The sequence below is a fragment of the Siphateles boraxobius genome, unplaced genomic scaffold, assembly GCF_051911475.1.
Source record: "Siphateles boraxobius isolate OS27281-9 unplaced genomic scaffold, OSU_SipBor_1 7, whole genome shotgun sequence".
Lineage (NCBI taxonomy): Eukaryota > Metazoa > Chordata > Actinopteri > Cypriniformes > Leuciscidae > Siphateles > Siphateles boraxobius.
In genome coordinates this window covers 34,233,408-34,257,446 of record NW_027509197.1, presented here as the reverse complement: position 1 = coordinate 34,257,446, position 24,039 = coordinate 34,233,408, and the positions used below count along the sequence as shown (strand labels likewise).

The following is a 24,039-nucleotide window of genomic DNA, read 5'->3' as shown; positions in this document are numbered from 1 at the left end:
TTCTGAACTTAAGATTACTAACCTTTTCAAAACACTCTTACTCTTATTTTTTCATCTATAGCTAGTGAGCTTTGAGGACTGATGGACATCTTGCACAGTCCTTCCAAACAGGTACCAGTATGAGTCTAGTGCTGATGGTTGAGTGCAGACTATTTATCCATCTAAGTTGTGGGTGGAGGAGAGAATAAACGTATTTGATCAACACTGGTGTATGTTAATGAATACAGATTTTTTTTATTTTTTATTATTCTTTTAGGTAAATACATCACCTTGACACTGTTTGTGTTGATTTGGGAAATGTTTTACTCCGTATCAGCTCCCACTAAGGTGGAGACAGATCTAAAAACAACAAACATCAACCCATGCGCTTTCTCAATATTACTTTATCTGTACCTTGCTCAATTATTGAGAATCAAGTAAGTTGTAAACCGGCACCACTCATTGTTTGAGAAACTGGACAGTGCTGACTATGCAAGACACAAGTAGCCTATCATGAAGTCTCAGTGTTCTGGAGGACATTATCCAAACTATTATTTCAAGCACTTGCACTCAGTCATCAACACAAGTATGATGGGAATCATTTTCAAATTCTTAAAGAGTTTTAGTTGCAGAAACATTATGAATGAATGGCTTTATTTTTTCAGAAGTTATGCCCACACTTCTCAATAGATGGTGCTATTTCCACAATTCAGAAACATGCAGAAAAAACATTAGGCTACACCCTTCATGTGGTGTAATTTTTTCCGCAGCTCGCAAACTCACTTATGCCAAACTGTTTGCTTATAAGGACAACGTTGCAAATTCTGTGGAAAACTGCCCTGTTATGAGCTTGACAGGCAGATGGTTAGTTGTTAATGATATACTACAAATATATAAAACAAAAACTGTAAAGTCTGACATTAACAATCAAAAATAATGATTTGTCAACTAACTTTCAAAAACTCTTCCATCTACTGTTGCAGGATTCTTTTTCTATTTTTTTTTTTCTCGTATGAAACCATTGTATGATTTACTCAAAAATACATTTATAAAAGTAATTTCACAGAAAATGTTGCAAAAGACATGACTGGTTACTTTCAACATCACTCCACCCACTTTTTAAAATAGATTTAGAAGAGAACACCAGTTACTTCCCTCTTTGTGGTTTAACTTCCTTGTTCAACTAGCAATCATTCTTTTCTATCCACCACACAAGGAGCCAGAAAGTGTTCTAGTTTAGGATGATTTAGAATTAAACAAACATGGTAGTATCAGCTTTTACATGTTCAGTATCACGTTTATCCATGGTTTTACCCTGAGGTGTCAACTGTCACAGGAAGTCAGCACTCACTTTTGAATGAGTGTTATGTTAAACTTGCATTGGCCTGCTGAAAATTTTGACATTCAAAATTCATTAGTATGTTCCAGTATTATGGGCAAAGAAATGTAAGAGGGCAAAACTGCCTACCAAAAACGCCATAAGCTGCGAAGATTGTCAAGTAACGTGCCTCCACAACTTTCTAACAAATGAAAACATTAACACAGTGGTTTTCAATCCCAAAACCATCAAGTCGGCATGTAAAGTTGTGATAGTCTTTTATTCCCTATTGTTATGTATATCTGAGTGAAACTGCTTCTGGAATGAGATTTGATTGTAGGGCAGGATTTTATTTCGTCCTTGGGGGAATGGATCGGATCATAGGAAGTAATATTGCTGGCTAAATGAAGGTAGATGACAGTTTGAAGTTAGTAGGGGAGGATATATAGCCCCACCTTCCACCGAGACACACGTCATGAAGAAAATAGACATCATTTCAAGGGGGAGGGGAGGTGAAAGTTTTTGAATAATTATTTGGGCATATGAATTAAAAAAATAATGATGTGCACGGATTAATCATTTATAATAAGCACTGCAAAATTGTGCAATAATTGTCCATTTTGATTTCATGGTGACTTTAAGGACATTTTACAACACACAATCTTTTGAATAACAAATATTCTTCCAGTACTCATCTAATAGGAAGTATAAATCCCACTTCTGCTGAGTTCCACGATTGGCCCTTTGCAGATCTGTGGAAGCTTAAGTTATGCTTTTGAGCGTTTCAGTGGGTCTCATGGGTTAATCGTATTTCGCTCCCTGTTAATGTTACTGTAGCAGTTCAGACTATTGATTTGGGAGATGGTTTTAAAGATGAATTTATTCAAAGCAAATTACAAATGAGGAACATCGCGATAGCAAACAATACTCGCAACACCACAAAGTTTCCTAGTAAGCTAGAGCAGAACTAAAAGTAGCAGAAGAGGTTTTTATAAATCTAAAAGGCACAACAGCAAGTGTAAAGAGAAGGTGAAAAATGGATACGAGAAAGTATATGGCAGTTTCTTGCATCAAAAATGGTTGCAGTAATGCGCTCAGTAACATTCCTATTGTAAAACTTTTATTGTGAATTAAACTAGTTACTTGCAACTCTTGTTGAACTTGGTTTTGACGTGCATCGTCTCATCTCCCCATTGCCCCACCGCCCCACAGCCCATCATTTCTCACAGGACTTACATCATTGTACTTCCTCTCTGCTTTCCTGTCATGTGATCAGACGTTTGCTAACTTTCTTTTCATTTTGAGGCAAGGTTAGAGGAAACCAAAAACATCTCATAGCCACATAACGGTTGTATCTCTCTAGGGCGTTGCATTTCGACAAAAGTAAGTAAGGCTTGTTAAATACTTTATATTTTATTAGAATTCTTATTCTTATCAGTTTTTTGGACAACAGTAGCAGTATCTTTAAGGAACAGCTGCATAGTTTTGATCAGCTTAACCATCAGTTAACTAATCCACTCAAACTAAATATGTTCTTGATGATGATTTACAACATTTTAAATAAAAAGTGTTTTATTTGGGCATATAGAGATCTCAGAAATTCACACTCTAATTCAAATGCATATTTGGATTCAGTAAACACTGAGATTTTACTACATGTTATCACTTTATTCAGTAAGGAGAATTTCCCTAAATAACTCAAATGACTATATCAACTGCATTTGCTAAATTCGTGGAGGACACATGTTGAAGACAAAAATAATTAAGACACTATATTAAAGGAATTGGCAACTAAAAAAAAAAAGAATATTCTGTCATTATGTCGTTCAACAGAGTATCATGTTCTTTCTTCTGTGAAATACGAAATAAGATGCTTGGTAAAATCATCATGTTGCTTTTTACCATAAATAAAAATGAATGGTTATTTACACTGTCAAGCTAAAAAATGGACAAAAACATCATAAAAGCAGGCTATCATAAAGTTGTACAATACGCATTATATGATTTGAGCTTTACAGTATACAGTAAATAAACATTCAAACTGCCATTATATGGTAATTAGAAAGCCATTCTTTCTAATAACTTCTCTTTTGTTTTTCACGAAGAAACAGTCAAGCAGGAAAATTTTCATTTTCAAACAAGCTATCCGTTTAAGCATTCACAAGACGGAAAGTAGAGAACTTCTCAATTTGAAATCGAAATATAGCTCTCTGTGTGATAAAATGAGCATGTTTCATTGGGTGATGTGATAAAACCATGATGAACCAATAAATGGCAAGCACACAGATCCATTAACCGTCTATGGGAGTCTATAGACCGTCAATGTCATCCCCTTCTGAGATGTCACCCACACATCACATTGACGACTAAAAACATTTTTCAAGTTCACACTTTCTGTGCAGCACCTTGCACAGCTGCTGCAAAACTGCACAGGCATAGACAGGTTTTCATTGCATTATTAAACATATGTGAACCTGGACCACAAAACCAGTCACATGGGTCAATTTTTTGAAAATAAGATCTTCTGAAAGCTGAAATAATAAATAAGCTTTCCATTGATGGATGTTTTTTTTAAGATAGGACATATATTTGGCCTATATTTGGCAAACTATTTGAAAATCTGGAATATGAGGGTGCAAAAAAATCGAAACATTGAGAAAATCGCCTTTAAAGTTGTCCATTTATGTTTGCGATTGTGCTGCATTCACTCATATATATTTACGGAAGGAAATTTACGAAATATCTTCATGAAACATGATCTTTACTTAATAGCCTAATGATTTTTGGCATATAAGAAAAATAGATCATTTTGACCTATAATATGTATTTTTGGCTATTGCCACAAATATACCCGTGCAACATGTGGCTGGTTTTGTGATCCAGGGTCACATATAGCAACTGCAATCTCATTTCTCGTCTCATTTTCAATAGTTGTTTGGGATGCTGAAAATAAGGAACTATGATAATAAAGAATGCTGTTTTAAATTAGGAAATGCTTCAGTCGGTGTGTCTGAGGGGACTTCTCCTGCTGTTGGTGGGGAGACAGGGTAGGTACATGAAATACACCAAGTGCAAATGTCCTTAGCCTGGATTCACGGCTGTGTTTGAAACCTGAACAATACAGGTATCATAAGGAGGTGGGAAGGCATTATGCCAATGTTTGCAAAACCTCATTTCCTGCCTATAATTTCCCATGATCCTGTGCCTGCAGTTCATACAAAAACGAAAATGGTGTCTGATGTTATGGTGCATTGGAAGCCAGTCTAAAAACTGTTTCAGGAGAGTACAGGGCTGCTACCTTCAAATTTGGACACAGCTGTCTATCTCGGCCTGCCTCTTTTAAAGAATTGTGCCACTGTTCCAAAACCTAGTGAGCTGCAGAGAACAATTGATTTCTATAGTTTGGCATTATAATTTTGGGGTCAGTAAGAATTAATGTTTTTATTTTTGAAAGATACTTTTTTATTTAGTAAGGACACATTTAAATGATCAAAAGTGGCAGTAAAGAAATGTAAAATGTTACAAAAGATTTCTATTTCAAATAAATGCTGTACTCTTGAACTTCCTATTCATCTTAGAATTCTGAAAAAAAGTATCACGGTTTCCATAAAAAAATTAAGCAGCAAACTGTTTTCGACATTAATAATAATAAGAAATGTTTCTTGAGCAGCAAATAAGCATAGATTTCTCAAAGATCATGTGACACTGAAGACTGGAGTAATGGTTGCTTTGCCATCATAGGAATAAATTACATTTATAATATATAAAAATAGAAAACAGTTAAATTGTAATAATATTTGATAATATTTCTGTTTTTACTGCATTTTTTGATTAAAAATTAGGTTTTGGAACAAAGCCTGTCTCTCAAAAATAAATGGAATTTGTTTTTGTGTCTGTTAAAGGGTTAGTTTACCCAATGAAAAATTCTGTCATTAATTACTCTCTCATGTCGTTTCAAACCTGTAAAACTTTCGTTCACCTTCGGAACACAAATAAAGATATTTTTGATGAAATATGAGAGCTTTCTGTTTCTCCTTTGACAGCTTCGCAACTACCACTTTGACGGCTCAAAAAGTTCATAAAGAGATCGTAAAACTAATCCATATGAATAGAGCGGTTTAGTCCAAATTGTCTGAAGAGACACAATCGCTTTATATGATAAACAAATTGAATTTAGGCTTTTATTCACATATAAACATTCATCAACACACATCAGTTGTGGTAAACGGAAGCTCAAGCATGTCCGCTTGACATGAGAACCAATGAGGTTCGTTCTTGTGTTACGAAGGACGTTTGAGCTTCTGTAAGAACCAATGAGGTTTGTTCTCATGTCAAGCAGGTTCGGTTGAGCTATTGTTTACGTTTACTGATCAATGTTTATACAAGATATACATAAAAATAAAAGCTTTAGGCTTTGAATAAAAGCCTACATTCAATCAGTTCATCATACAAAGCGATAATGTCTCTTCAGAAAATTTGGACTAAACCGCTCAATAAATTATTCGTTTTACGATCTCTTTATAAAATTTTTAAAGCGTCAAGTGGTAGTTGCGCAGCTGTCAATGGAGGGACAGAAAGCTCTCAGATTTCATCAGAAAGATCTTTATTTGTGTTCAGAGAATGAACGAAAGGCTTAAGGGTTTGGAACAACATGAGGGTGAGTAATTAATAACAGAATTTTTATTTTCCTTTTTGGGTGAACTAACTACATCAATCATAACAGATCAAATATCCAGGATGCTGAATCATGCAAACAAAATAGACTGTTTAAAGACATAACTGAAGTTAAAACTGTTTGTTGCAGTCTACACTCAGGAGTTATGCTTAAAAGCTTCAGTAAACACATGTGGAGACTGTATCAAGTCCGGGGGCGGCTGTGCCTGGTGTAAAGACTTGGTAAGCCCTGCTTTATGGTTCAATTTAATTACCTTTCAGAAAATAACTCACTGTCTGAACTCAGTCCAAATGTATTAACACTACTCATGCTAATATAACGTAATTTAAAGTAAAGTAGTTAATTCAACAATTTCAATCCCTAGTCTCTATTTGACTTGCGGTATAAAGTTTGATCCAGTTTATTCTGACCAAGAATCATGTATTTAGATGATATTTAAAGTGCCAAAAAACACACACACACTAATTGATTAGCATAGAAAATACTTCCAAATATGGCACAGCAGATTGAAAGTAACAAGTGATGATAATTTCAAAGTTCTGCTCATGAATTTCTTACTTGCTAAGTGCCTCAAACAGAACTCCAGCGATCAATACTTCATCACAAACACTCATAATATCAACCCAATACCTTTTAAAATCAATTATATTTATTGATAAAAAGTCAAACAACTCAAAGTTTCACTGCTGTCAGACAATGCCAGGAAAATTCATAAGTGCCTTCAACTTTTGAGTGCAATATGACTCAGATGGTGAACTATTTGATCTCCAACATTAGTAATGCAATGTTGGTCTGTCTAATTCTCAACAGCTTTTTCAATTCCACATTGCATCTTCTTCAAATCCTGCCGTTTGTCTTATTCAAACAACAGAATTTCACCAAGACTGGGGAGCAGGAAGCAGCACGTTGTGACACTGAAGCCTTGCTTAAAGAAAGAGGATGTCCAGAAAATAGCATAATAAATCCTGTAAACACTTTTGCGACTATTTTAAACAAGCCCCTGGTTACTGGTTCAAATCCAGTGCAAATCCAACCACAAGAAATACTTCTAGATCTTAGACCAGGTATGTTATATACTTACAAACTACTCTATTGACCAAAACAATGACTTTTTTTAATGTAAGTTTGAGACTGACTTTCAAAGAATAGACATGACCAATTGTGTTGTCTTCTCAGGGAAGCCCCACACTTTTGAACTACAATTCAGAAGGGCAGAAGGTTATCCTGTAGATCTTTACTACTTAATGGATCTCTCCTACTCTATGAAAGATGATTTGGCGAATGTGAAAAATCTGGGAAATAGTTTACTCAAAGAGCTCAATAAAATTACCCGCAGTGCCAGAATAGGTAAGCGTGTATATCTCAATCAGAGTTGAATTTTTATGGCAATGGTTTCATTAACCAACTTTCCTGACGCAGGATTCGGTTCATTTGTCGACAAAACTCTTCTTCCATACACCGACACCAATGAAGCGAAGCTCCAACAGCCATGCCCGATTAAAAATGAACCATGCCAGCCAGCATTTGGCTTTCAGCATGTGCTTCGACTGACAACAGATGGGAATAAGTTTAAAGATATGGTAGACAGGCAGCATATATCTGGAAACCTGGACCCTCCGGAGGGAAGCCTGGATGCCATCATGCAAGCCGCGGTCTGCGTGGTGAGACTTAAAACGTTTCACACCATAAGCATGCATAAGTGGTAGAAATTTATTTTGGCAGCCATTTTAACAGATTGCATCATCTACACTGTGCGCAAAAGAATAGGAATTATATGTCATGCTGTAAGAAACAGGCTTGAATACTTACAATACATGAAACCTGTAGAGAATTTCTTTGTGCTTCATTATATATAATGCAAAGGATCATGACGTTATATGAAGCCTGATTCATAGATGAAGTTCTATAGCATGTGAGTAAATAAAGTAAATGTGTTACCTGTGCACAGAATGAGATTGGTTGGGGAAACAGCACTCGGCTGCTGGTGCTGGCGACCGATGACGGATTCCACATGGCAGGGGATGGAAAACTCGCTGCCATTCTGGAACCAAACAAAGAAACCTGTCAGCTGGTCGACAACAAGTACAGCAAGAGCAACATCTGGGTATGATTTAATACTTCTGAATAACTTTAAGTCTGAAAAACATTTGAACTACACCAGAAAGTTCCAAGGCAGGGTTATAATCTAAAATTGAAACATAAAATTAATATAATTTCATAACTTGAAATAAAATAAACATTAACTGAAATATACAGTATATACAGACATAAAAAAAACGAATAAAAATTACAAAAAAATTTGTATATCAATTGTCATAACCGGCTCAAAGGCCATGACAAATGCGGAGAGGACACGGAGGATTGACAAAGTAAACATATTTAGTATCATATATGATACTAAAATAACACTGCTCCAAGGCAAGTTTAAACGTATATTTTGTACATTTGGATAGACACTGATAAATTATGTATATACTAGTTCATGTATTATACTAATTCAGTATCTAAATACATCACCGAATTTGTAAACGTGTACATCTCTATATGTAAAAAGGTATGTATGTTTTAGATGCTAGTATCACCTTGATATATGTGAAAATATAACAACTATAATATGATCTATGTTTTCAGGACTACCCATCTGTAGGACAGATAGCTCGCAAGCTGGAGGAGCAAAACATACAACCAATTTTTGCTGTCACTAAAAAAATGGAAACTGTGTACACGGTAAGTAAAACATGCTTATATCTAAAAGAAGAAAATATATTTTCTGGGGGGAAAAGGCTATAATAAGTTAACAAAAGTGTAAACAAGTGTCTCTGACTTTAAAAACATTGTCCAGCCATTATTGGCAGATTGGGAGTGTCTGAGAGTGATTATTGTTGTAGTTATGTTTGGTGAATACATTATAAACACCTTCTCCTTTTACTTTGTGTCATTTACACACAATCCACATTAATATTCCTAATAGTAGAATTTGTAGAAGTACAATGATGTGCCTGACCACAGTTGTATGTTCTTTAATAGGAACTGAGCAAACTGATCCCTAAATCTGCAGTAGGAGTGCTTTCTGACGACTCCAGCAACGTTGTCAAATTAATTGTGGATGCATACAATGTGAGTGAATTTTCAATTTGCACAATCCTTGTCTTTTTAAAGGCTAAATAAATAAAACATTACAATGAGAGAGCTTTTCTGTGTTTAACACCCTTATCAATGTCCTATGGGGTTTGAACAGAACTTAACCTCTGAAGTGATCATGGCTCATGATGCCCTCCCAAATTTCATATCTGTGAAATACACATCAAACTGTACGGGTGGAGAAAAACCCAGTGACAGGGGGAAGTGTGATAATGTGAACATTGGACAGAATGTGAGTAAAATTAGACCCCAGCACACCCGACCTAAAGATAGACAGATCATTAATGCTAGTGCAGATGCAAATCTTGATTTATCCGTTCAGCAGATTAAGCAAATGCAATAATACACAAATTTACACTTTTTAAATGACCTCACTCTTACTTGAATCCTTTCAGGTGACTTTTAAAGTGACAGTAACAGCAGCAAAATGCATTGAAAGTCAGAGCTTCTTCATTGGGCCATTAGGCTTTAGTGAAAAAGTGAAAGTGAACGTTCAGACTCGATGCAAATGTGAATGTGATGATACGAATCAAAATCATATTCACTGTGGGTATAACGGTAAAGTCGACTGTGGCAGCTGCAGGTAAAAGAAAATGATCATTTACTCTAAATGTGTTCTTTTTCATCCCTTTTTACTGATATTAAACTCCAAAGGCCCTGGGTGAATATTACAACAACATGTCTGGGTCATACATCTGTAAAAAAGAAATACCTAAAAATAAGAAATGATATTTTGCATACAACATTTTTGATAATTGTTTAATGACAAATAATAATATTTTCTCCCAAGAATTCTTAAATCCAATTAGTCTTAATAGTGATTCTCATTGCAATGTACTGTAGCAATAATAATACTAGATTATTTAAAGGGAATAAAGAATACAAATTTGTCTTTATATTTAGTTATGCTTTATTTATATTACAAAAAAAAATTCTAATGGTCCCAACAAAGACTTTAGTAATTTTTTTCTAAGAACATATTATTACAATTTACATTTCAAAATATAATTTATTCCTGCGATGCAAAGCAGAATTTTCAGTGTTCAGTGTCACATGAACCTTCAGAAATCATTCTAATACTCTGATTTGCTGCTCAAGAAATGTTTATTATTATTATCAAAGCTGAAAACAGTTGTGTACATTTTTTTCAGGATTTCTTGATAAATAGAAAATTCAAAAGAACAGCATTTATCTGAAATAGAAAGTTTTGGTAACATTATACACTACCATTCAACTGTCTGTGGTCAGTAAGAATTTTTTTTGGGGGGGGCAAAATAAATCAATACTTTTATTCAGAAAGGATGCATTGAATTGATTAAAAGTTACAGTAAAGACAACTTTCTATTCATCAAAGAATCCTGAACATTTTTTGTACACAACTGTTTTCAAGATTGATAATAATAATTAATGTTTTTTGAACATCACATTAGCATATCAGAATGATTTCTGAAGGATCATGTGACACTGAAGACTGCAGTAATGATGCTGAAAATTCATTTAAATAAATGACATTTTAAAATATATATTACATTGTCCTTTAAATTGTCATAATATTTCACAATATTACTGTTGTTGTTTTTTGTTGTTCTTGTATATACATATATATATATATATATATATATATATATATATATATATATATATATATATATATATATATATAAATATATATATATATATATATACATACACATATACATACATACACACATATACTGTATACAAATTTCCTCAAAAGGATAGTAATACCAGTAATTTTTGACCTTGTGAGGACTATTTTTGGTCCCCATGAGGAAAAAGGCTTGAAAATGTAAAAATGAAAATGAAAAGTTTTCTGTGATGGGTAGGTTTAGGGTTAGGGGATAGAATATAAAGTTATTACATTATTAATAAATGTGTCTTTGGAAAGTCCCCATAAAACATGTAAACCCAATATGGGATAACTTTTTGGAGTACACACAAACTGACTGTAGTGACAGGCGGTCTATTACATATGACTAACATAAGCAACCTCCCCATGCCCACAGGTGTAATACTGGTTTCTTAGGACAGCGCTGTGAGTGCACATTAGGCAAAAAGGACGAGGCTTCACTGAGAGCACAGTGCCGGAAAGACAACGGGACCGAATGCGAAGGCAAAGGAGATTGTGTTTGTGGACGGTGTCAGTGCCATATCACAGAGGCCGGTGGCAATTTCTATGGCGAACACTGTGAATGTGACGATGAGCACTGTGAAAAATTTAGCAATACACTGTGTGCAGGTGATTTGTGTGGAAAGGCTCATATTTAAGTGCTTAACAGTTTTTAATAATTGAATAATTTATGTGTAATGCTTTTACTTTTTACAGGTCATGGCAAGTGCAAATGTGGTAAATGTGAGTGTGAACAAGGCTACGAGGGAACAGCGTGTCACTGTGCAAAATCCGATGAGGCTTGCCAGAGGGACGGGAATGTTTGTTTTAACCGCGGTAAATGTGTATGTAACCAGTGTGAATGTGAGAGAGGATACAAGGGGCCCTACTGCGAAACGTGTTCTGCTTGTCAACGTCCGTGTCAACAGTCAGGGTAAGAAAACTTCTGAGACAAAGCCACCCGATAAATAAAAATGATTACTTTAAATACACGTTCTTCCTTAATTTCATAACCCCAACTGGGATTACTAAAACTACTAACTTAGCTAAAGAACTCTGATTCATTTAATTAAAAATGATTCATTTAATTCATTTAATTCATTAAAATTTTCCTGACCTATTGCAGGAGTTGTGTTGAATGTTGGGCCTTTGGGACCGGTCCGTTTGAAAAGAACTGCTCTTTAGCCTGTGGTCATCTGCAGGTTACGACGGTTGAAAAATTAGTCAAGAGCGACTGTCGAGTCAAAGATAAAGAGGGCTGCTGGATGACATTCACAATGAAAGAACAGCTTGGATTTGACAAGTACTATATAAATGTCCTCAAAGACAGAGGTATAGTCCCTGACACCATTCCTGAAATATCGAAACATGTACTAGTTAATTGGGTTCTTTCATTATTGACCCTGATTTTATTACAAACCCTGTAGATCTGTGTGTGTGTGTGTGTGTGTGTGTGTGTGTGTGTGTGTGTGTGTGTGTGTGTGTGTGTGTGTGTGTGTGTGTGTGTGTGTGTGTGTGTGTGTGTGTGTGTGTGTGTGTGTGTGTGTGTGTGTGTGTGTGTGTGTGTGTGTGTGATAAGAATTTCTGAAGAATCTTTATACTCTTAATATTCTTTTCTTTACAACAATAGATGAAATATGATTTATAATGAAAAAAGTATAATAGCTGTAATTTTAATAGCTGTAAAAGTAGTCATATGGACTTTTTATAATGCTTTTTGGAGCATGAGTAACAGTAGGTTCGCAACAATATATGAGGGTGTGTAAATGACAGATTTTTTTTTATATTTGGACAAATATTCCATTTTAAACAAATATAACGTTTGAAACTGCAAAAAGAAAAGCGTTCTACCTTTATGTTTCTGGTGTTAGAATGTCCTAAGGGGCCGAACATAGCAGCCATCGTAGGAGGATCTCTGGCAGCTGTGGCGTTGATTGGTCTCCTAATCCTCTTCATCATCAAGGCAGTTCTGTATGCAAGTGACCTTAGAGAATGGAGGAGATTTGAAAAAGACAGAAAACATGAAAAAACATCTGTAAGTTTGTTTTCTTTATACATAAAATGAAACCCCTACCCTTCATATTCAGTCAAACTGTCAATAGCTGTTTATTATTCACGCTTGACTTTTTTTAATTAAGCAGATTGTTTTCCTCTCCTCCCACAGGGTACCAACCCATTATTCCAGAATGCCACGACCACAGTTCAAAACCCAACGTTTTCTGGAGATTCTTAAAAACTTGTTGGAGGTGACCCACATGAACCAGAGAGTGGATGTGTATTAATTAATCTATAGGTCTGAATCATGATCATGCAATAAAATAAAAAAGCTTAAAATGTCCAATGCGATGTTAGATTAAATATGTTCAACTGCATAAAATACATTTACCATAGTTTATATTTTACATACTGTTTTATTTGCTCTTTTGTGTCATTTACACGTTTTTTATTTTCTTTTAGATTTTGTATAGAGAAATATATACAGCGAAATCAAATTTGATACTTGTTGAGCTTTGATTGCAATTAAATCTAGTCATTTAAAATGTCCAAACATTACGCTTCTCTCATCTGGAATTCATTTATAAATAAATGTGTCATTATATTTCTGTATTGCTTAATGATAAACAAGAACCTTCAATGGCACTGTTTTCTGAGTCACGTGTGTGGGAAAGATCTTTGGAAAGATTTCGGCAATTTCAATTCACAAAGGCATCGCAAACATTTCTGTCTCATGTTGTGTGCATGTTGTGTATTTGTAAAAGCATTAATGCTTTAGAAGCTCACAGTGCCTTTATATTGTATGTCTGTCCAGATGCAAATCGCTATGAAAATTAATGAGATCATTATGTAATACTTTATTTCAAGGATTCTCTGTTACGAAACATGAGCACTGAACAAACGATGGCTTTCCACATTATTAAGATAATAGACTTGTGAGCTGAACATTTGCTTAGCTTTGCATTGTAACATGTCTAATGGTTCTTCAATGTTCATAACATTCAATTTAGGTATAGAGTGTGTATTTGTATATAAGAGCTCTGTAAATGTCGTAAATATAAATAAATTACAACTGTAATTTGCTGGAATTGCCTTGTTCCTGTAAGGCGGGTGCCAGAAAGTCTGGGCCACCCCTCGTGGAAGCAAAAGGCTCTAATGAGAATTAACATTTGAAACCTCCCTTGCATAATGATGTAACGGCAGCATCCGAGACACGGCACAGTGCAACTCACACCTCACTTGGACAATCTCCCCCTTCTCCCCCCTTCTCCTGCTCACCTGAAACTCACTGAAAACCCATGAAAGTAACTATGCATGTTTGGTATCATTTCAAGTGTCTCAGTGTGCCTGGTAAAATTGTCTCATTCTCCCAACCATAAAAAGTTACAAAATATGAGAACTAATGTGTCTCTCAAAGATCTTTCCTCCCCCAGATCCTCCATTCCGATCTTACAGTTGTGAGCCCCTCACTAGGGGACCAAATCTAATTATAATGACAGACACCACCATTTTGTAAGCAAATTGAATTATCTGGGTTTATAAGGAAAATGGGCAAAAAGGTTCGGGCAGGTGGTCTGTAGGCTGACTGCCCACACAACCGCTGCGTGTAATTTTCATTGCCAGGTAACGCCAGTGTGCAGTGCGCATGCAGTACGTATACGGTACAGGAGCAGCACGCGCTATAGTGTTTTCACATATGCTGCGTTTGCAGTGCGGTACTGATACGCAGTTTCTGTGTGCCACAAAATCAAAAATGGCTAAGTAGTTTTGATTTTAAATCCAAAGGTTAACTTTGAAATTGTTTAAGACATTGAAACAGTATGAAAATTAAGTTTAATCATTGTGATTCTGTTTTACATGTAGTTTCCCTCCACCCCCTCCCCAAAATATATATCATGTATTTTTTGAGGGGGAAAAAATCATATATGATGGCATTTAGCAACTTTTGGGACTATAATCATACTTTTTTGTTTTTCTTGACCCTGTAATTTAGTAACTGTAGAACACATTAACTATTATGCGTATATGATGAAATTAATACAGTTTCTTGTCAATCTATGTCTATTTTAATGTGAACAATGCGCTGCCACTTTAATTCAGTGTGGTGCAGCACAGCAAACATAGACTTGGTGCAGAAACGATCTCTGCACTGCTGTATATGCAGCGCACTTGGAACGGTGCCGGACCGCACCCGCGTGCAGTGTGAAAGCTCTAACCTGTTAACATGGGTACGTAAAAAAATACGCACCGCATACGCACTGCAAACGGAGTATGTGTGAAATGGGCGTAACGCAATGCAGAGATCGTTTCCGCACCGAGTCTATTTTTGCTGTGCTGCACCGCACTGAATTAAAGTGGCAGCGCATTGTTCACATTAAAATAGACATAGATTGAAAAGAAACTGTAATAATTTCATCATATACGCATAATTACAGTTAATGTGTTATACAGTTACTAAATGAAAGGGTCAAGAAAAACAAAAAAGTATGATTATTGTCTCAAAAGTTGCAAAATGCCATCATATATGATTTTTTGCCCCTCAAAAAATACATGATATATATTTTGGGGAGGGGGTGGGGGGAAACTACATGTAAAACAAAGAATCACAATGATTAAACTTCATTTTCATACTGTTTCAATGTCTTAAACAATGTCAAAGTTAACGTTTGGATTTAAAATCAAAATTACTTAGCCATTTTTGATTTTGTGGCACACAGAAACTGCGGATCAGTACCGCACTGCAAACGCAGCATATGTGAAAACACTATAGCGCGTGCTGCTCCTGTACCGTATACGCAACGCATACGCACTGATGGAGTATGTGTGAAACGGGCGCAATACTTCTACAAATTCTTCGATTTCTGAATTTTTGTTATGATATGATTAACTGATGATTTTATTCTCATGAATTGGATTTTGAATTATTGCTTCAGTACCTGGTCAATAAATTGTAAAGGTTTGATTTTATTCTGATTAACGTATCGGTTACCTAACGTAACCTCGGTTCCCTTTCAGTCGATAACGTCGGACGTAGTCGACGCGACTGAAATGGGATCACGCTAGGGAGCCTATCATCTTCGAGTACTATTGAACGAGCCAATGTAATTGGCGTGCGTGATTCGCATCACACACTCCGCCCCCGCGGCGCGGGTATAAATACGGAAGTGGATGCACGCACTAGTTGCCTTTCGCTTCGGAGCCGATCGTTTGATGTCTCTGAGAGTGCTGTTGTCTACAACGAGCGAGTGTGTCGGTGTTCTTCAGGAAGACTCTCCCAGTGCTGGTGTTCTACAGCGCGAGTGCAGCGGTGATCGCGAGCTTTGAGCTCTCAACTGCTGTTTTAACAGCAACAAATTTCTAAATGTTTGTGTGTGTTGATGGCTGGTTAGAGGGCGGAAAAGTGAGTGCTTCACTGTTTCAGTTCTCTGTTCAGTGTTGCCGCGGTCATTTCCCTGTGTGCTCCGGCACTGGTGACGGTCCTATTTTCTGAAAGAGCAACACGGGTGCGTTTGCGTCTTTTTCAAGATGTCATTCCGCCCGTGCGTTTCTGGGTGCGGTCGTTCCCTGTCTCTCTCTGATGGTCACAACTGTTGTGTCACGTGTTTGGCTTACAGCACGCTGAGACAGCTTTTGTGGACAGCTCATGTTTTCACTGTGGGAACATGACTGTCGCAGTGTTGAGGGCGAGACTCGCCTTCGTTCGCGGAGAGCGAGTCCCCATTACCATGCCCCACCCTCGGGTGCTGTGTGGGATGGGTGACCGGAGGATAGTGTTGGATGTCCCGCCCGGTAACCATTCCCTGTGGGCTCCTCACTCCTCCCTTCCACTGCAACCACTGGAGCCTCCTGTGTTGTCTGCTGGTCCATCTGTAATGGGTGGGCCAGCGGTTTCACTCGGGGCTCCCCTGGAGGACAGGACGCCGATTGCAGCATCAGAGGGTGAGCTGACTTCTGGAGATGATGACTCGGCTGCATTGTCTCCCTCCGGGAGTTCAATGTTGCCCGAGCCGGATCCAGAATTATCAGCTATGCTGAAACGGGCCGCCGAGGCTGCCGGGCTCGAGTGGAACCTCCACCGTGTCCCGTTCGGTCTCGGTTGGAATCTGGAGTTTGGTATCTTGGGGCGGGCCGCGCTGGTTCTCAGCTCGCCGCCCCAGTGCCTTTCTTTCCCGAAATGCATGGAGAGCTTATCAGGTGGTGAACAGCATCTTTCTCTGCCAGAAACTGCCTGAATAGCTTTTCCCCCTCATTACCCTTGATGGAGGAACGGTGAAGGGTTGCGAGGTGTCCCTCCATTGGAGCGGTCTGTCGACACAGGTGCACCTGTGTCCGGCGGCCGCTGCCTTTTGGGGGGATCCTCGTCTCCCCCCTAAGGCCTGTGAGTTTCGTCCGTTCCGACGGGCAGAGCTTACAAAGCCTGTGGGCAAGCCCCTTCCTCTTGCGTGCCATGGCGTTGCTGCAGGCTAGGGCACCCATGGCATGCACGAGGGTAATCCAGACCGTGCGCTCATAGGTGAGCACCGCACTGCATCCGACCTCACCCTCCGGGGTACGGGTGTCGTAGCGTGCGTGATCGGTCTGGCGATGTCCACCTTGGTGGTCCAGTAGCGCCTTCGTTGGCTCAGCCTGGTTGGTATGGCGGATGCGGACAAGGTTCGGTTCCTGGTCTCCCCAATTTCCCAGGTTGGGCTGGTCGGCGACGCGGTGGAGAACTGCATCAAACAGTTCTCTGCCGCTCAAGCGCAGACGGAGGTCATCCGGCACATCCTGCCCCGGTGGCCAGCTGCTGCCTCCACCCGCCGCCGGTGGCAGCTCCTCCGCCTGCTCGTCGCCGTGGGCGTTCTCCGGCCGCCGCTCCTGCTGGCCCTCCGCAGCAGCCTCCACCCAGGCCTCAGCAGGGAGCCGGCCGCAGTAGAGACGCCCAGCCCGCTCCAGGCGCTGCCAAGCCAGGTGGCAAGCGACAGCGAAAGCATTCCGGAGCGGGCCGCCCAGGAATGGATGAGACGCTCTTGGAGTGGCACGATCACTCCCTCCCCCCGGGTGAGGGCCGGGTGGAGCCTTTGTTTGTGTGTGTGTCTGTTCCGCCGCTGGCTCCCTAAAAAAAAAAAAAAAAAAAAGCGGAGCAAGCGGTACCCACACTTCAAAGAGAGAGCAATTTCATCTGTTCCTGGGTCCCAAGAGGGCCAGTCTGGCGGGTGTGACCCTGTATAGCCTTACACCCCTCAGCTCCCCCTTGGTCGCCAGCAGGCAGCTTGGTGCGTTCGAGGACCCGGTCATCCGCCTTCTCACGCGCCCCCTGCCGCTTGTGGAGACAGGTAAGTGTTGCACAGCACACTAACACCACTCTCTCTACTTTGCTGCCCCACCTCAGGCTCGGCTACCCCGCTCAAGTCAGTGATAGTCATCACATTAGGTGTTGAGCAGACGTGCTCCTGAAAATTCAGTGATATTCATCACACCGAGTGTTGAGCAGTGCTCCTGACTTGTGCGTGCTTATCTTATCCTGCTGGCGAAGGATTTGATATAGCCGCTCCTCCAGCCGGTACGAAGGCCAGTTGTAAACTCGTTCTTCGTGCTACTAGGTGGTGGGTCGTGACCATCTTGGCCCAAGATTGGTCTGCAGCTTTGACCTGAAAGACATGTGCTTCAGATCTCTACCTCCCGCACCGCAGGCCATCCTGTGTGTTGCGTCTAAGGGTGGAGTATCAGTACAGTGTCCTTCCCCTCGAGTGCTCCAGAGCCCGTTGGGTCTTCAGGTCAACTGGAAGAGAGTAATCTCGCCCACGGGCTGAGTATCTCTTTTCTAGTTTTGGAGAGGTACTCGGTCCAACATGTCTCTCCAATGAGAATGTGTTCAGCTGGTGTTGAAGTGAGAAAGGGTCCCACTGAAAGAACTTTCAGAGGCTCCTGGGGTATATGGTAGTCGCAGCCTTTGGCTCCCTCCATATGTGACCGCTTCAGCGCTAGCTTTACGATCGAGTCCCGAGGTGACCGTGGCAGAGCAGCTCACCCTGTGTGACTATAGTTCATCCCGGTCTGCTGCCAAACCCTCTTCAACAGAGCGGCCATGTACAAAGGGTGTGTTTTAACGGGGGCCTGGGCGACCCCCGACTACACGGGCATTCGTGCCTCGAGTTGTTAGACATTGCGACCGTTGCGCAAGCTTCCCCTGCATGTCACAAACTCACCCGTCACCTCCTCCTTGGAGTCAGACGCTTCTGAGGGCGCCTTATTCCACTCCTCCCGCTTACTCAATCGTGCCGCCATCGAGCCTCACGACAGTTATAGCCAGGGCAAGTGGAGACTCCATCCCCTGGGTCCGGCTGGGTCATGACCATTCCGGGGCCGCTCAGTTGCCCCCCCGGTTTTATTTTTCCGCCAGTGTTTGGGTAAACCGAGCGGACTACCCTTGGACAAACACTGGGACTCAGCGGCCCCAGGGGCCCGCAGAAATGCGTTTAACCCCAGTGAGCCTTCTAAAAGTGACTGCGACTCATGGTCGCCTTGCGCCTGCAAGTCAGTGAAATCATCACTCTTCATGTTGAGCAGATTTGCTCCTGAAACTCAGTGAAGTTCATCGCACTCTGGTGTTGAGCAGCAATGCTCCTGTAGCTCAGTGAGTCCATCACAGGTAGCTCAGTGAATTCATCACACGCAGTGCTGAGCAGAAATGCTCCTGGTGCTCAGTGAAGTTCCTCGCACTCAAGTGTTGAGCAGAAATGCTCCTGAAGCTCAGTGAGTTTATCACACTCAGGTGTTGAGCAGTAATGCTCCTGAAGCTCAGTGAACTTGTCACACTCAAGTGCTGAGCAGAAATGCTCCTGTCGCTCAGTGAGGTTCTTCGTACTCAAGTGTTGAGCAGAAATGCTCCTGAAGCTCGGTGAGTTTATCACACTCAGGTGTTGAGCAGGAATGCTCCTGAAGCTCAGTGAACTTGTCACACCCAAGTGCTGAGCAGAAAATGCTCCTGAAGCCCAGTGATCTTCACATGTTGTGTTGAGCAATGCTCCTGTCTTTTGCGCCCGTCACTTGCACCTACGTGCCATGTCAGGAGAGGAACAGGTCTTCATAGTTGCCCCTCATTGGCCCAACTAGACCTGGTTCCCTTCAACAGCCTTCCTGACTTCCCCTGGATTCGGGGACGGGGCACGATGGCACACGCGTTCTTCCCCCGGAGATTCCGGGCGGTCTTACATCCGAACGCGGAGGTTCAGGTGGCTATCACAAGAACGTGTGTTAGTTACCGTCACTTCTGCGAGCACCCCCTAGAATTGGGTAGCGTGCTTACGCCTTTAGAAGTGGAACCTAGTCGTTGAGTGCGTCTTCTCCCCTGAGGAGATCCTGAAAGCTTTCGATCACTTCAGTGCTCTCTTTCCTGCAAAATGGGTTGCAGTAGGCTGTTTTCCTAAATCACCCTCAAAATGATGTTGCCTCGGTGTTTAAACGACGCTCATCGTGTTGCAGAAGTATGCAGAAGCACGTTCTGATCGTCAGGTTCCTGAGGAGCAAGGTCTTGTAAATCCTTGTGTCCCTCTTTATCCTCTTGGGCCTTGTCCCTGGTGCGACTGCACTGCAGAGACCGCCCCTGAGCCACTGCGGGTAGTGAGTTAAAAATTCTGTTATATCAGTTCTCCTGCTCGCGTGGTCTCTACTAGAGGGTAGGGACTTGCTCGCTTTCGGTCAACGTATTGTGCCTGGAGTCTGGGCCGGCTAACTCTCACAAGCTGAGACCCCGGCTCGGATTGTGCCCAAGGTTCCTACCTCTCCCGTAATAGGAGCAGGTGGTGAGCCTGCAAGCGCTGCCCTGGAGGAGGCAGATCCAGCCCTGGCTTCTCTGTCCGATTCGCTTGGACGTGTACAGAATGCAAGTCATAGACCTCAGACCAGCTCTTCAAATATCTGTTGGAATTCAGCAGAGAGGGAAGGCTGTTTCCATGCAAAGTTGCACTTAGTGCTTGCCTTCATTTCGGCAAAGATCCGAGATGCAACATGTCCACTTAGGTGTTGAGCTCCTCTATGATGAGTGTAAAGTGCTCCGCCTGGGCGTTGACGATATACTTTGCTAAACAGATTCTAGAGTTGGGGGCTGGACGACACCTAGTTGAACCGCTGCTTCCCGTGGGCTCCCTTCTCATGAAGCCAGTTTCACCGTGAGCCCGGTTCAAGTGTCGGCTTGCTGCGCCATTCCCCTCCTATGGACTGGATACGTGCGCCTTTCTACTCCAGTTGAGTTCCCTTAAAATTGAACCCTGTTGAGTTCCTCCACACCCCTCCGACGTCGGACGTGCGGAACGTCTGGTGTTAGGCCTACCACTCGTAAGCAGTGTGGAACCTGTGTTAGGCTGGGTCCATATGTTGCGGTCCCTTCGGTGACCCCATATGTGTAGTCTTCCACGATACGGCTCCCTGCGGTGAGCCCGTGTCTTCCCTCGGCAGAGTCTCTCTGCCGTCACTGTCCGGTGTGTCTCCCCCCGTCTTAGGCTGGAGCCACCCCAGTGACATTCCATATGTTAGACTGCCCGGTTTTCGCCCAGTTCATATGTGTATTCTCCACATTTCCTCCCTCGGGTTGGATGTGGCTTCCGCAGCGTCCCTTCCTTCCAACGTACGGGGAACGCTTTCCCAGTGGTCCTGTAGGAACAGCAGTGACTTCCCTGGCCTAAGCCCTGTCCTTCCCCGCCTTAAGTTTGCGGGGGCATCAGGAGGCTTTGGTTTAGGCACTGGAAGGTGGCAGCGTTAGTGGCGTGTTCAATGGTTGATCCCATTTCAGTCGCGTCGACTACGTCCGACGTTATCGACTGAAAGGGAACGTCCTGGTTGCGTATGCAACCCACCGTTCCCTGAAGGAGGGAACGGAGGACGTAGTCCCCTTGCCACTACCGCTGGACCACCGCTGACCCCGGGTTACTCTCGGCTCCTCAGCGAAAAGCAACTAGTGCGTGCATCCACTTCCGTATTTATACCCGCGCCGCGGGGGCGGAGTGTGTGATGCGAATCACGCACGCCAATTACATTGGCTCGTTCAATAGTACTCGAAGATGATAGGCTCCCTAGCGTGATCCCATTTCAGTCGCGTCGACTACGTCCTCCGTTCCCTCCTTCAGGGAACGGTGGGTTGCATACGCAACCAGGACGTTCTCTCTAGAAGAGGGAACGAGTATTGCGTAAGTTAGCTTACGCTACGGGAAAGATTCATCTTCTCGAGATATTGAAGCCAAAAAATGATCCTTAATTTTTGTATCCATTGTCAACGCAGTGCAGCAGCTAGCAGACCTAGAGCAGGCTGTCTAGCGTGCCCATAGGCTGCCCTGCGGGAACTGCAGCAGCCTACCACTGAGCCCGACTTGACGTCACGTCCAATGAAGGGCGCTCGCGCCTTCACAGTGTCAAAGCCCGCCAGAATGGGCGTGGCTTAGCGTATATAAGCAGAGCTCAAGGGCTATATTCTCTGGTTTTCATCGACTGAAGCGAAAAACGCTTGTGGCGCAAGCACGGCAGGTTACGCAATACTCGTTCCCTCTTCTAGAGACAACCGAGTTTACGTTAGGTAACCGATACGTTCTCTAACGAGAGGTTCTCTCGTATTGCGTAAGTTAGCTTACACTACGGGAACCCTTTGTCAATGCAGTGCGCGCCAAGCATACTCTCATTATTGGATGAAGGCAGAGCCGATAGAGAAATGACCTGCACTCTGAATGGAGTGCCAATCACTTAAGGAACATAACCGTGTCTAGGTTTGAGGATGACTTTTGAGTCATTTGCCCCGAACTCGAGACACGCAGCGCTGACAGACAGCGCGTGTCAGTCCCCCAAACGTTTCACTGATGACAGTGCTGTCAGGAAAACGGTTTTGAGTGATAGGTACTTTAACTCCACGGAGTCTAACTGTTCAAATGGGAAAGCTTTCAGGGCCTCAAGGACCAATGAAAGATCCCACATAGGAACCGACGGGGGGCGCGGAGGGTTCATCCTTCTGGCTCCTCTGAGGAAGCGGATGACAAGCTCATTTTTCCTTAGCGACCGGCCGCGCGTCGACTCAGCGAACGCTGCAACGGACGCCACATAGACTTTGAGCGTGGATGGGGACCTCCCCTTATCCAACAGCTGTTGTAGGAAACTGAGCAGCCGCGAGACCCCACACGTCCGTGGGACCAGGTTTTTGTCAGTGCACCATTTGGAGAACACTGACCATTTAGACGTGTGAAGCTTTCTAGTAGAGGGAGCTCTAGACTGCGTGATCGTGTTCATCACTCCTTCTGGCAGGGCAACGGGTACCCGTTGATTACCCATGCGTGCAGAGACCAGTGCTCTAGATGGGGATTCCAGATCGAGCCGCGAGCTTGTGAGAGGTGTTGTGGCAAAAATTCTGTTAAACATCATCACTGCGTAAGAAACACTCAGAGTCAAATTAATTAAAAGATATCGCTAAGATGGGTTGCGTACGAGAAAATAAAGGCTATGGAAGCCTGACTCGCTCAGAGAAGGCGGTACCAATTCTATGGCCCCTTTGCACAGCAACTTCGCTATGTCTGCGCGAAGTAGATGTGTTACTTCTGCATTCGCAGTTGTCGCGGCCCGTGCTTGAAAGCGCGGAATGGCTTCCCATGCTTTTATATATGTAGCTAGGGGGCGAATGGTCTCCAGGCTCTGATCGCCGCGCTCTGCGGGGTCGAGAACTGAACCGGATGTGTGGGCGCGGTGCGTGCGCCCTCGGTGCTTGCAAGCGGCAGCTCACTGACAGCCGTGACAGGCTGATACGTAAGAGGCGTCCCGATTTCCGTCAATGGGAAGCGCCCTTTATCACTTTGTAATGTGTGAGCGGAGCCTTGGGCAAAGTGTTTATTAGTAAGCGTGAACGCTTGTGAGCGGGCACGAAACTTGCATACATATTTGACGTCCCGATCGCTTGGATGGGGATCGTTTTATGATAACTCGCGCTGCGCTTTGAGCAGAGTGTTCATAAGTAAGCGTGAGCAGGCACGAGACTTACAGTTATATGTGACACTGTGATGGGCGGTGTTTTGTGACAACTCTGAAATGCGTATATTCTGTATTCTGTATAAAATGTTTATATTCTGACTGATATGAGTTTTAATGGCCGTGTGAAAGAGCGGGCAGAAAGTAGGCGTGGGCACGGACTCGTGGACACATTTCCTACGTTTAACACTCGAGCGGCTATTTACCGCTTTATGGGAGTGGGCTCTTTGAGTGACACGGGAAGTGTTGTGCTTGTGTGTAGGGGTGAACACTGAGGTGTGGGCACCTTTTCTACACTAAAAACACCATCGGCGAGAGCCGGAT

The 24,039-nt window shown here is 42.0% G+C and overlaps 1 protein-coding gene and 1 long non-coding RNA gene across 2 annotated transcripts; one reads left to right on the top strand and one right to left on the bottom strand.

Annotated features, from left to right (window-relative positions):
* Positions 1-98: 98 nt before the first annotated feature.
* On the bottom strand, positions 99-2,054 carry LOC143723818 (uncharacterized). The gene is made up of 3 exons (XR_013197173.1): positions 1,972-2,054; positions 270-339; positions 99-161 (listed from the first exon to the last, which is right to left on the bottom strand). It is a non-coding gene; the product is annotated as an uncharacterized LOC143723818 (long non-coding RNA).
* A 488-nt stretch (positions 2,055-2,542) lies between these two features.
* itgb2 (integrin, beta 2) lies at positions 2,543-13,821 on the top strand. Its single transcript, XM_077215668.1, has 16 exons — positions 2,543-2,680; positions 4,287-4,344; positions 6,102-6,193; positions 6,844-7,036; positions 7,149-7,319; positions 7,392-7,633; positions 7,921-8,076; positions 8,604-8,699; positions 9,000-9,089; positions 9,211-9,345; positions 9,509-9,696; positions 11,141-11,373; positions 11,461-11,677; positions 11,870-12,075; positions 12,615-12,778; positions 12,908-13,821. Exons 2-16 carry the CDS (start codon positions 4,290-4,292, stop codon positions 12,974-12,976), a joined length of 2,307 nt encoding a protein of 768 aa, XP_077071783.1. The 5' UTR covers positions 2,543-2,680; positions 4,287-4,289; the 3' UTR covers positions 12,977-13,821.
* The last annotated feature ends 10,218 nt before the right edge of the window (positions 13,822-24,039 follow it).